At 52.6% G+C, this 12793-nt stretch overlaps 1 protein-coding gene across 1 annotated transcript in view; it reads right to left on the reverse strand.

Moving 5' to 3' along the window:
* The window catches only part of LOC144726806 (oxysterol-binding protein-related protein 9-like), a 45427-nt gene that overhangs the window by 20300 nt on the left and 12334 nt on the right, over window positions 1-12793 (reverse strand). The window contains exons 4-7 of the mRNA XM_078605723.1: window positions 11418-11533; window positions 6018-6154; window positions 3688-3773; window positions 1856-2030 (exon numbers count right to left, since the gene is read on the reverse strand). Of these exons, the coding sequence (XP_078461849.1) occupies window positions 1856-2030; window positions 3688-3773; window positions 6018-6154; window positions 11418-11533 (514 nt within the window). The remainder of the gene's footprint in view (window positions 1-1855; window positions 2031-3687; window positions 3774-6017; window positions 6155-11417; window positions 11534-12793) is intronic.

The following is a 12793-nucleotide window of genomic DNA, read 5'->3' on the forward strand; positions in this document are numbered from 1 at the left end:
CGAAGAAACGGTGCACGTGTGAACCCCTAATCCTAGCCCCAATCATAATGATGATGATGGATGATACGTCACAATACGCGAGTTCATTTGGGATGCACGCCCATTCTTGTGGAGCCAGGTCACCACACCGAGGTGCCACGTTTCACTGACAAATACAGGCCGCCAGTCGGGAGCGACGTTCTTTTCAAACATGTACAAATTTCAACCATGACGCCAGCACACATAGCCTCCTCCTTTCTTTGTATATACATATATAACGTCACGGGGTCGATAAGGTCTGCTGTGAGGCAGACGGCGTGTAATAATTCAGGTCCGTACCCCCGCGGTATTAACCAGGGCAGCCACAAGGTTCGAACCGTGAACCCCGTGGCTAGTTGCAGGGTCAATGACGCAACGCTCCACTGCAGTCGTTTCTGGATAAGCAAATTTAATGAAATCAAACATCTTTGCTTGGAATCCACACAATGATCGAGGCCCCTAATTTCCGGTTGCCTCCTGCTGCGCCCTGGGTAATTCCAGTTACATAAATTCGTATAATTATGTATTACAGTGTATATTGTTTAACAAAAATAAGCAGGAAATTGTAACAATTTGCATGCCTATGTTATCAGAAGATTAAGCCTATTGCAGACCGTCTCTGCGAGACTCCATTTCTCTTTTATTTAACCTAATGTGGCAAGCTTGCCAAGCTTGCATCTGTTAGATCTCAGGTTCAAGCGCCAGGTCATTACTCAAGGCAACATCATGTTTACGTGAAACGACTGCCAGTTTTAACCAGGTCATTCAACAATGCACTGAGCGCAACGCATCGTTATGTTACCAGGAGTATACCGCGGGGAAGCGGCTCCTAATGCCGATGACAATACAGAATCTTAAACAAGGGAAAGCGTCAACTCAGTCTCTTGACTCTTTCAGAAGTGTCCTGCGTTGCGATATTCCCCCAGTTCCATTAACGAGGAGTGCTTGGCTTGTGGCAGACCTTCACACGAGCGCGTGTCATCGTTCCAAGTATCATCTGGAGATTTATAAATATATACAATTATTTTATAGTTATTTTTCAAAGGTTATATGGGGGCAGCCTGGGCTCTTTGTAAAGACCGTGGATTATTCTACCGATGAAAACGGTGAAATTATATTCAGAATTCTCCATCGGGGAGGCCAGGCGTAGGAGAGACATTCACACACGCGAAGATACAAAATATCATAGTACTCGTCAAGAGGTAGCGGCCAAACATGACAGTGCAGGATCCTCCTGGAGGGGAGTGTTGAGACTCATTGGAGACATTCTGGATACATTACATTCACGTTGATATTTGGCACGCTAGTTATTGCAGCAACAAGTCATGCCGTAGCCACCCATTAACGATGTTTCAGCGCCTGCGAGGGCACAGCCACTCACACGGTTGGCTTTGATGAGGTCTGACAGATGCACGGCTATCTGGTGCAGATGCTCTCAGGGTAGCTCTCGCACATGTTGGCCATCTCAACCGCAATGCAAACGTATGTTGCTTTGATCAGCGAGAAAGTTTATCGTGAGCAAAATAAAAAGAATGCATCAGTGTCTCTGCCTGCAACCCCCTCACGTCTCCCTATAATGCTTGGTCGGTGGCAGTACAGAAAGTAGTTTGAAGAGCAGCTGTGCAGAGTGGCACTTTAGGAAGGGGGGGGGGGCGGGAGAAGCGTCAGGAAATTGCGTGTCTTGATAGCAACCTGGCGTGACGCCACATTTATCAGATCAAAACGAATTTTCCCGAACCATCAAGCGACGTCGTCTAATCTGTCGACTCAAATGTTCCACAGAAAATCAGGAAGACAGCGCGACCGCCATGCGTGACGGGTGGGTGCTCGAGCTCACGCTGCTGCTGCCGCCGGGAGAGCGCGGCAGCTCCCAGCAGCAGCGGAACGTCTCGCCCAGCACCGGGTTGTACGGCTTCTTGGCGATGGAGCCGCAGCGGCCCGCGTGGAACGCCGACAGGAACCAGCGGACCACGGCCACCATGCGCCCCCGCGCCTCCGGCTCCTCCGCTATCCTGCAATGGCACAGTCGGGGGGGCGGGGGGGGCGGGGCGGGGGGGCGTTGAGGAGTTTCACCAACGGGTTGACGAGCGCGGTTTTGACGAAAACTGGCAAGCAGCCGTCAAGTTGGCAACACACGGCTGAAGGTGCGAGCGATTAGCGTAGTAACACTTCTTCATTTGAGCACGATTGTGGAGAGGATGGTCAGTGGCGTAGTGACGACATTATCAGCTCAGAGGGTTGAAAACAAATCTCGTGGTGGTTGTCAAGGTGCCCCCGACTCGTAGCTTTGGCCACCAGGGGGGGGGGGGTCATGGCACCCCCTGGCCCCACGCTCGTTACACCGCTGCAGGAAATGGGGCCAGAGACGATGGGGAGGGAATTGCAGAGTGGAGCGGTGCGAGGGATGGGGCAGAACGAGACGCGAGCCGTGACCTGCAGCGGTGTGGTTGTCCGCGGTGTGGATGAGATCAAAGTCGGTCTGGCTCATTGTCAGTTTCAATGTTCATATTTCAGTTTTAGAAATAAGCATTTAACTATTGTACGACGTCAGGCGTCATTGTGCCTCCTCAAGAAAGTATTTTTGCATTCTGTTGCACAAACGATCCCAGCAGTCGCATCGGTCTCGGAGCTCGGGACCTCATGTATTACAGCCACAGCCAGAAGCATCTAGACCGAGCACTGCTGCAGCTCGTCTTACACCCCCCCCTCCCAGCACAAATCAGATTGCGAGTTCAATACCAGCTTCAGGAACAGCACGCGCTGTTCACCAAGACACCTTGAAACCATCCCGTCCATTGGTGCATCTCCAAGTGTGCACAGGAGGAGAGACCGCAGCGACGCATTTTGCATCTTCTTGAAGCCGAATCGGTGGTGGTACGAGGGGCAAGCCAGCCAGGCAATGGCACAGGGCTCCACAAACAGCTCAATGGACCCCGGGGGTTAAGGAAAACTATCGGGATGCGTCAAAAATGAGCTTGAAAAATAAGAGCAGGTTTTAGCCTTTCTGGTTATAAAACAGGAGGTGTTAAGATGGTCAAACACCAAATAGAAACCTTTAATCAAGGAATCAAGTCTGCATTAACCACACGCACACGTGACAACAAATGTAAACAAACTTGCTCTGATAATATTGCCAGACAGGGTCGAACCTATTCTTATTTTTCATACTTTGATACTGGCAAAAAGGTCCCATAGAAAGAGGAGCTTGAACTCAAATGCTAATTCTGTAAACATAAGCCAGTTAATTTTATATTGTCTCTATCTTGTATGTATACCTCTCATTTGCCTACACATCTCTCTCGCCTGTTGCTCTCTTCACGCACCTAATTAGATATCTCACCATCTCTCGCAACAAAAACATGTCACTAAAAGCTTTTTCAATCTGCCTTTCGAGGGATGCACTGGCCCACTTAAAAACGTAATTCCGAGTGGCAGAGGCGTGAGAGGAAAGACCAATGGAGTGCACAAGAGGCACAACAGATGGGGACAGCAGAGATGACGGAGAACACTTCCATGCGGGACAAAGAGAGATGGGATTAAACAAATAATGGAGAAGCGCTACGTAAATATGTTTAGCTTTGTAATCATCTTTCATGCAGATCCACACTCGTGCGTTCACAAGTTTTGAAAAAAACGCGAGTCGCCCCCAGCCCCCAACTCAACACTGACCTCACGAAGAGGTCGGGGTGAGCGAAGAAGTCTGCGTACATCTCGAGCAGCGAGCGCCGCTCCAGGATGAATGTGGGCAGCACCACCTGCAGCGCCACAGCAGCACCACCGCAGTGCACTGTGGGCCTCGCTCGGTGCCACGGCTCGACTCCGCCTCGAGCGAGCCGGCTCATATGTAGGGTGTGTAGGAATATGCGCCTTCAAAATACATTTCTGTTGGATCAACTCTTCTTTTTACCCCCACATTGGGGAGGTCCACTCTGTAGATTTTGATTCAGGCCTTCTGAAAGGTTCTTATAATGGAGTTGGCGGGCAAAAACGGACAAACGAAACGCCGAACTCACAACCACCCCATTACGCAGTAACACAATCACAAGCGCCACGATGAAAAGCAACAACGAAACTTACAGCGGAGCTGCGTCGCACAAAGCAAATTGCCTTTTGCGAAGATTCACGGGCGTTGAAGGAACACGTCCCAGAGCAGTGCCTTTGTGGAACCACGGAGTGAACGCGAGGTTCATTGATTTAATGTGAAGAGCCTCCGGGCCAAGCTAAGCACTCGATTGTGCCAAGTCGGAGGCTGGGGCTCTCAACGGGGCTCCAAGTTGCAGGGCTCCAGCGAGCGTGGGCGGCGCGCCACGTGGCCACCCGCCCGGCACGCCACTGCCTTGCCGCGATTGTCATCGCTTGTGCATCTTACTTTGTTAATATGTTTATTTCCCTTATTTATGCAATATCAATATTTAAACGTTCTAGATATTCAGTTTAACACGTGGGAGGCTTTCGCGACCAATATTATTCGTAATAAACGTTTTTGGGTTAAATCGCGTTATTAATAAATGTGTCGTAACCCTCCACCACCCGACACAGCCAAACAGTAAAAAATGTGTCATGTTTACAAAAGACAAATAGTTCACTACTTTAACCCACCAGTGTGTTGAAGAGTGATTCAACATCGTTTACAATTTTTGAGTACGACGTTTCGCTGGTAATTACATCCAGCATCATCGGGCAATTTGCCAGAATGGTGAAGCCCTCCGCTTGCTCCCGATCTTAAATAGAGCAGCAGCAGCAGCAGGGTGACGTCATCATTTAACCCAATCTGGTGCAGTGATTTGATATTGCGGGTGGGATAAATAAACATTGTATCCTGAAAGCAGGAATTAATAATAATAATGATGATGACTCTCAGCCCTTTGTCAAGGCTCTGCTGGATGAAGGCTTCTCCATGCGGTCAGTCATGGGGGCTAAGTGACCATACTTCACCATGCTGGTCAGTGCAGGTTTGGTAAGGAAACGAGACGGTCCAAGGGCCAGTTGGAATATCGCTCGTCGCCGATATTAGCCGCGGTTCGCCGCTGGGTTCATAGCCACACGTTTAGTCGCGGGAATCTACGTCTGGGATCTGCCCTCGTTTGCTGCAGATGAACAACCAATAACCCCCGAGCTGCTGCTGCAGCAAGCAGATCTCATCTCCCTGGTGGACGGCTGCTCAGACTCATTATATACCTTCGGGTGCCAGGTTTCATTCCTGGCCACGGCAATTACACCTCGGTCCCTGTAATTGCAAGCGCTATGACTGCTCTCCACACACACACAAAGGCACTCCCGGAGACTCATCAGACAGCCAAACAGCAGCACACCCAGGAATAGTAAATTCAAATCATAACCAGAATGGATCGGCGGCTCTGCCACCATTAGCGCCACAAACAACATACCCACATACAGTAGACACATGCCCACAAGGCATGTACACATTTATTGAATTGTCACAATTCAGTCCAGAAATTGATTTTAAAAAATTCCGTGCGATATTTTTTATCATGTCAGTACTTTGTTATGTTGTCTCATTTGTACAGTTGTGTTCACCCCATTCGGTTCAATATGCCATAAACACATTATATGCGTATACATTGTTTAAATCGTGAAAAAAAGAATCCGTATTCAGGGGATTTTGATGCACGTATCTTTCGCAAAAAATCGATCAACCTGGGATTCGTTTCGTGCCTAATGTCCGAGAACACACACTAAGTATTGTACAGGAAAATAGCTTTACCAACTTCTCCTGCGGTGTCAAGGTTCGCACGCGGTTCAATTCCAACTCCCCGCGTGGCTGTCGACAATTAGATCCCTCGGCTACCTACGTGCACCCACAAGGGCTCACCGCAGCCGTCCGGCAGACCACGCAGGTACTCTGGTCAATGTCTCATCCAAGATGTTTGGTCAACGTAGAAGAGTAGGCCACATATCCTCTCGAGGAGCCCTCTAGCAGTGGTAGACCTGCACCTTTACCTGTGTATTGCTAAAGCAAGAAGCGATGTCCCTTGTACCTTGGTGAGGTCCATGCCCAGCTTGACTTGGGAGAGCAGGTGCATGATCACGCTCTTGCGTTCCTCCATCGACTCCTCTGCATCCACCACCTCCTCGTCGTCGTCGTCATCGTCGTCGTCATCGTTGTTGTAGAGATCTGCGAACACGATCGCATGCGCGGGTCAATGCCTTTGACCAAAACGACGAGTCGAAGACGTTGGGAGTCCGACACCTCATCCACATTAATCGCGGGCACCCATCCCGCCGAGAGGGCCCCGTCACTGCGCACGGTGACAGCGAGCAACACGGGTCCAACGACGGTGGGTCATCGCGACATATGGAAACATACAGAATTTGGTTCAAAAAGTAAAAGGTGCAGCCCTGCAACAACTTGCTCATGCCCCTGCAGATGGAAAGGCCTCCAGGAAGGCACGCTCTAGAGGAACTCCTCTCGAGGATTTTTGGCAACTGTTCTTCGTTGGTCAGACGTCTCTGAACAGGCACCAGTACCCACACGTGACCTCGCCCCACACGTGACCTCGCCCCACACGTGACCTCGCCCCACACGTGACCTCGCCCCACACGTGACCTCGCCCCACACGTGACCTCGCCCCACACGTGACCTCGCCCCACACGTGACCTCGCCCCACACGTGACCTCGCCCCACACGTGACCTCGCCCCACACGTGACCTCGCCCCACACGTCCTGCCATCTGACTGACTGCGGTGTGACCCCATTGCTACAAAAGCTCGGGGATTTAAGGAAGGCGCCCGCCCCATCGTTTCAACTGCCGCGCCGGGAGATCGGACCGCCAACCGCTGGACAGCAAGTCCGCTGCAGCTTCCCCTGTGGACTTAATCACCACAATCAAAGTAACGTTTAGAAACTGCAGTCGTACTGATTATGTCAACTACATGAGCAACGCGAGGAATGAGCGTAGAGCATTTCATGGACAATTAGTTTCAAGTAGTGATCTCTAACATTCGTACACTGTACGGGCTTTTGTCAACGCACTGCTGGTTGACGGCCTCCATAAACCCTTGATGGTCACTGGTTGTTATTTTATTTAACCATACTTCACCACGCTGGTCAGCGCGGGTCTGTAAAGGAGGGAAGGGCAAACCCAGTTGTGCTATAGCCTCCCACGGATGCGAGCCGTGGCCTGGAATCGAACTTGACTCATCGGGGTCACAGTGCAACATCACCAATCACTCGCCCCACCGATTCACAACGATTTGTATTTCTTTAATATTAATTACCTAGCCTTGCTCAAAGCCACATAATTAGTCCGGCGTGTAGAACAAGCGAGCGAATGTTGGGAACTCCATTTGCTGTATTTCCTCTCTCCCCTGGGGCTCTGGTCTCTGGTTGCCATTAAAGGATTTCACGGCCTATAAACTTTAATTCGCAGCCTCAGTCGGTGCACGTGCTTTGCTAATGGCAGCTCCACTCGGTGCACTTGACACGGAGAGGATTCACTTCTACAACAGAAATGTTGCATTGTGACGTTCACAGTAAAATGCTCTCTCCGTGGTTAGGCGTGCAGGTAGAATGTAGGTTTGATCAGGATGAAGGGAGCTTGGTGGCTAGTTAGTCATGTGGATTGAGCATCACTTTGTACAGCGGCGAGATAGCAGAATAAAGGCGGTAGAATAAAACGTGAAAAGAGAGGAATTACGTCGGACCGGATAACGGGGAGAGTAAAGAGCAGCTTTGGGTGTTTTGGAGAACTGAAATTGATCATGAAAAGAGGCCGAACAATTAGAGTAGAAGAGGAGAGTTCTCTATCATATTAGCTCACATTGTATGGGGAGACGGATCAGAGACGCAGACATTGACAAAGAAAATGGAACGGAGGTGCAACACAGAAGCATGGAGAGATGCATGCTGGGAATTGCATCGAGAGGGTTGGACACGTCGCTCGGCGGGAGGGCGGCCGATGGGTGACATCGTGGACAGAATGGCGGCCGAGCTCACGATGCCCACGCCCCAGAGAAGACGGCCAACGGAGAGGCGGCGCTCAGAGACGAGCGATGAGAGGAGGTCAAGTGTGGCAGCGAGACCGATTGTGGTGTGCGACACCACGGGAGCGTGTAAAGCGGAGAGGCCTTCGTCCAACAGTTGATAGAGCATGGCTGACGATGTTGATACATTTCAAGTTATTATTGCTACCAAACAGTAATTCTGCCACAAACGCCGGAATGTTAAGAGCCCATTAATGAGAGTTCAGCTTCCTGGCGTCATCAATCAAATATTGACTCAATGAATGGTGGGGGGCGAAGCTGGCAAATGGAGAACCCACAACCCACTATCGCACATCGCATGGGATTCCCAGGCAGGGCGTCTGGTGTTGCAAGCCAAATGAAATGCAGGTGCTGATCACCAAATAAAGTAATGGCTGGGCAAGCAACAGCGAGAGAATCAACCGCAGGAACGAGACGTCCACAACACCGCTGACAAGGGGGCAGCAGCAGCACAATCCTCGTCTCTGGGGATGGTGGGGAGCCAAGAGCCATGGCCACTCTGTTAGCAGCCCGGGGAAATCAGCCCGCGTTCGAGTAAAGGGTCCGAGACGGCACCACTCACAATGAGCAGAGTGGCGGCAAGAAACGGGGTCCTCCACGTCTTCACGAGCGATTAACTCACGAATCAAGCGGGTTGTCTAGGGGACGGCGCGGTGGCGCAGTGGTTAGCGTGCTGCGACATCGGTTAAATTCCCGATCACATCTAACATTGGTGGCGAGTGATACCGAAACCCGTCCTGGGCTTCTCCCACATCACCAACGCACACATGGACCAGCATGGTGAAGCGTGGTCAAACAACCCGCACGACCGACACGGCGAGAGGGAGACCTTCACCTAGCAGCAGATTGAGAACAGCGCCGTCATTTATTATTTTTTAAAGCTGTCAAAAAAGGAAAGGAATTGGAAGCTGTCCCCCAGCTTAACAGACTCTGCATTGCTGACGGAGATCATTGAGAGCGCGCCCGTTCTCCGGCGCTCATCATTGCCGATCTCCGATCCCGCCAGTGGCGCTCGTGCCATCTGTGCCCAATGCTGCTGGTCGCTGTCGTCTGCAGCGGGTGGCTACCGCGTGGCGTTGGAAGCCGCAGCCTGGTGCGCGTCAGGGTGCTGGCCACCGGGGCCCCAGACAGCTGGCGATCAAGGGCTCGCATCTTCATCACCAGCGCCGTGCGCGCGCCACTTGTGAGCGGACTGCGCAAATCGCGTTAATCTGGGCAGCGTCTGGGCTGTCATAGAAGACGTAAGTTTCCGCTCGCATTGCGACATCACAGCGGTTGTGACGGCAGCACACTCGATCGTGCGATCTGCCACTCCTCGCGAGGGCTCGACCTCACGGCGGCTCTACTCGAGCCACCTCGCCGTGGGTCGAGTCGCCGTGAGTCTCGGAGACTCCGAGTGTCCCGAGTCGCCCTCGGCACGCCGCCGCTTCTTTCGTCACTCCTGCGAGTAATTATAGAAGCAAATGGAATCCCGTTTTTAAAAATTAATTATTCCTCGGGTCTCGTTGCTCCAGGGCCTCTACGCGTATTGATTTTGTTTGCGGACAAACAGCGAAGCATTTACTTAGCGGAGTTATAATCAACCACAGCAAGTGCACTTGCAGGCCACGGAGACCGACTGATAGCCGTTACAGCACACGGCATAATTTAATATATATGTAGTAACGCTCACGACTCGTTCACACCGGAGTTGGAGGCACACTTGTTTATTTAACACCAACGTTGTGACATACACATTTGAGGGGGTATCGGCCCCCTCACCCGTCTATCTGAGGACACACCTCTCTAGCTAACCCTAGCCTGCCTCTGAGTCCTCCACTAATGGGCTAGGGGAGGCTATCTTGGCCCGACACTGGTCAGTCGGGCCCGGTACCCAGAGTCCAGACCAGCACTGGCTCTGGCTCTGGTACCACGCCACTGGCTCGAGCCTGCGCGGTCCTGATAAGGACGGCGTACCAGGGGGAGTCCAGGGCTCTATCTCAGACGTCTTCCGCCTCCTCTTCTTTAGCTAAACATCACTCCCGAGCCCTTCGATACAATCCCCTTTTATACCCAACCCCTCCCTGAGGGGTGGGGCCCCGGGGGATCATAACGACCGAATCGACCCCCCAGGGTGTCTGGCGCGGACGTCGCAGAGGGCACCTGCTTGTGCACTCATGTAGCCCCGCCTACTGTGTTTGTTTACCATAGGCTGCCATGCATAACGGGCTCTCTCTCTAACACCCCTACATATACATCAAATACCGGCTGGCATCCATTCACACCTGTCAAGGCGAGTAAATGTTTGGCGGCGCAGACGGGGGCGAGTTGATTTAAACTTATAACCTCTAAAAATGAAATGCGTCGTCGACATAACGAATGTGCAACGTGGCCACGTCCAACCGAGGCCCTTCGCGAGTGGGCTGGTGGAGGCGTCACCCCCACAAGGCGTCACCCCCACACCGCGTCACCCCCACACCGCGTCACCCCCACACCGCGTCACCCCCACACCGCGTCACCCCCACACCGCGTCACCCCCACACCGCGTCACCCCCACACCGCGTCACCCCCACACCGCGTCACCCCCACACCGCGTCACCCCCACACCGCGTCACCCCCACACCGCGTCACCCCCACACCGCGTCACCCCCACACCGCGTCACCCCCACACCGCGTCACCCCCACACCGCGTCACCCCCACACCGCGTCACCCCCACACCGCGTCACCCCCACACCGTTTCCGTCTTTCGTCAACAAATTGACGCTGCTGCTGCTAAATGGGAGCGACAGCGTGAACGCCAGCGGCACCCGAGTGTGCATTAGCACCAAGTAAAACCTGGACCGGACTCTGCTGACACGGAATGGAGTCACCGCTAAAAAAAAAAAGACACGGCAACGGAGCACTGGTGGTGAGCTGAAGGGCAGAGAGCCCTCGTGTACCCCCCCGCCGCCACGCTCTGTGGAGCATATTTAGAGGACGCTCCAATCCGTGATCTGGGGGGAGCGCGATCCAGGTGTTTGTGCAGCTCACAGGGGTCGCAGAGGGACGTCGATGGCAGGTCAACTCTCTCCACCTCCAGTTGTCGAGCTTGGCATCGTCAACACCTCAAACTGTGGGCTTCATTGCCGGCAGAGGGGCTATGCAGAAAATCCAGTATTGCACTGTACTTCTATGCTCCCCGCCTTCGCCAACCGGCATTGGCCAGCGTGGTGAAGTACGGTAAACAGCTCCCACGCAGCAGCACATCGAGCAAGGGGCTGCACACGTGCACGCTACCCCGCGTACCACGAAGACACCGTCCCCGTTTCTCGGCGGCGGCGGCGGCAGCGACGAACGGGAAGGGACGACGCGAGGAGGAGGAGGAGGCGGCGGCGACGCTTCGCCCGCGCCGTGCCTGGCACCGCGGCGACCTTACCGGATCGCGGAGACCCGCAGCCCAGAGCGCCACCGAGCGACTGCGGAGCGCGGCTCCTCTTCGCGACGCCAGCCGAGGTCCGCCCCCGGGTGCCGTTCCCCGGCCCCGGCTCGCACCTGTCGCCGGGAGACACGCGGCACGGGTCCGCAGCGCGCGGGGCGGCTAAGAGTCGTCTCCTGGCATTATGCATTTAGGTGTTCATATTCTTGGGTCGTTCGGTAAAGTCACGTAGAAGGGAAATAATAAAATAATAAAAATAAAACATTATACAAATGTCACGATGTTTCGGCCACAACACCAAGAGCAGCAGTCCTCGCGTGAGCGGCGCTCCGGGCCGGGCAGAGGGTTCCCTTCACGAGCTGCCTCCACGTCACCAGCACACTCGCGCACGTGTTCTCGTTTGATCATTAGAGTTGATTGCTAATTGGCTGTGATTGGCAGGTTAGATTAGTGTAATCAGGTAATTCTCGTGTTTTGTGAAAAAATGCTATCTTAGTGAAGTTAGAATGCGTCAAGTTCGTTATCATGCTGGAGTGGGTGCTGTGATTGAGTTATTCTAATTGGTCCAATGTAGTTAATTCAATTAGCATCATGCGAAATTAGTGATACGGGCTGATTGAAGAGATTGCTGGCGTTACATTGTTTTAATATATGATAATTTGACTTCATATACAAGGCTAGAGTTGTTTCCTGGCATTATGAATTTAGATGTATAATTTAACAAGATTAATTGAAAATGAACGTTATACCTCCCCGATATTACCCAAGAGAAACGAATTATAAATCAGGGCTGAGCTATTAGAATGCTAATAGATTACAAGTGTTGGCATGGGTGTTAAACCCAGGCAAGGCCGTACATCAACCAATGCCATCGAGTGAACATTTCCAAGAGGCGCGTGCCTCCAGCAGTAAAGTGATGTGGTAACACGTGTCAGCCACGGTGGGGAGGGTCTGAGCAGAAACTATTTGGATTGACACTTCTCACGTGAGGCGACAGACGGTAAAGTGAGATCCTGCTCCACGCGAGGCCATTCAATCTGCCACGATTCGCTGCCCTCATCTCCTGGCTACAACCTCAAGGCCAATCGATAATGTCGACAGCCAGGCCAGAGCCTTGATCACTGGGGGAGAGAGCGACAGAGTCCTGTAGACACTGAGGGTTCACGTGTGAGAGAGTTGAGTGTTCACGTGTGAGAGAGTCCTGGAGACGCTGAGGGTTCACGTGTGAGAGAGTTGAGTGTTCACGTGGGAGAGAGTCCTGTAGACGCTGAGTGTTCACGTGGGAGAGAGTTGAGTGTGCACGTGGGAGAGAGTCCTGTAGACGCTGAGGGTTCACGTGGGAGAGAGTCCTGTAGACACTGAGGGTTCACGTGGGA

The sequence above is a fragment of the Lampetra planeri genome, chromosome 24 (assembly GCF_965212315.1).
Source record: "Lampetra planeri chromosome 24, kcLamPlan1.2.h2, whole genome shotgun sequence".
NCBI lineage: Eukaryota > Metazoa > Chordata > Hyperoartia > Petromyzontiformes > Petromyzontidae > Lampetra > Lampetra planeri.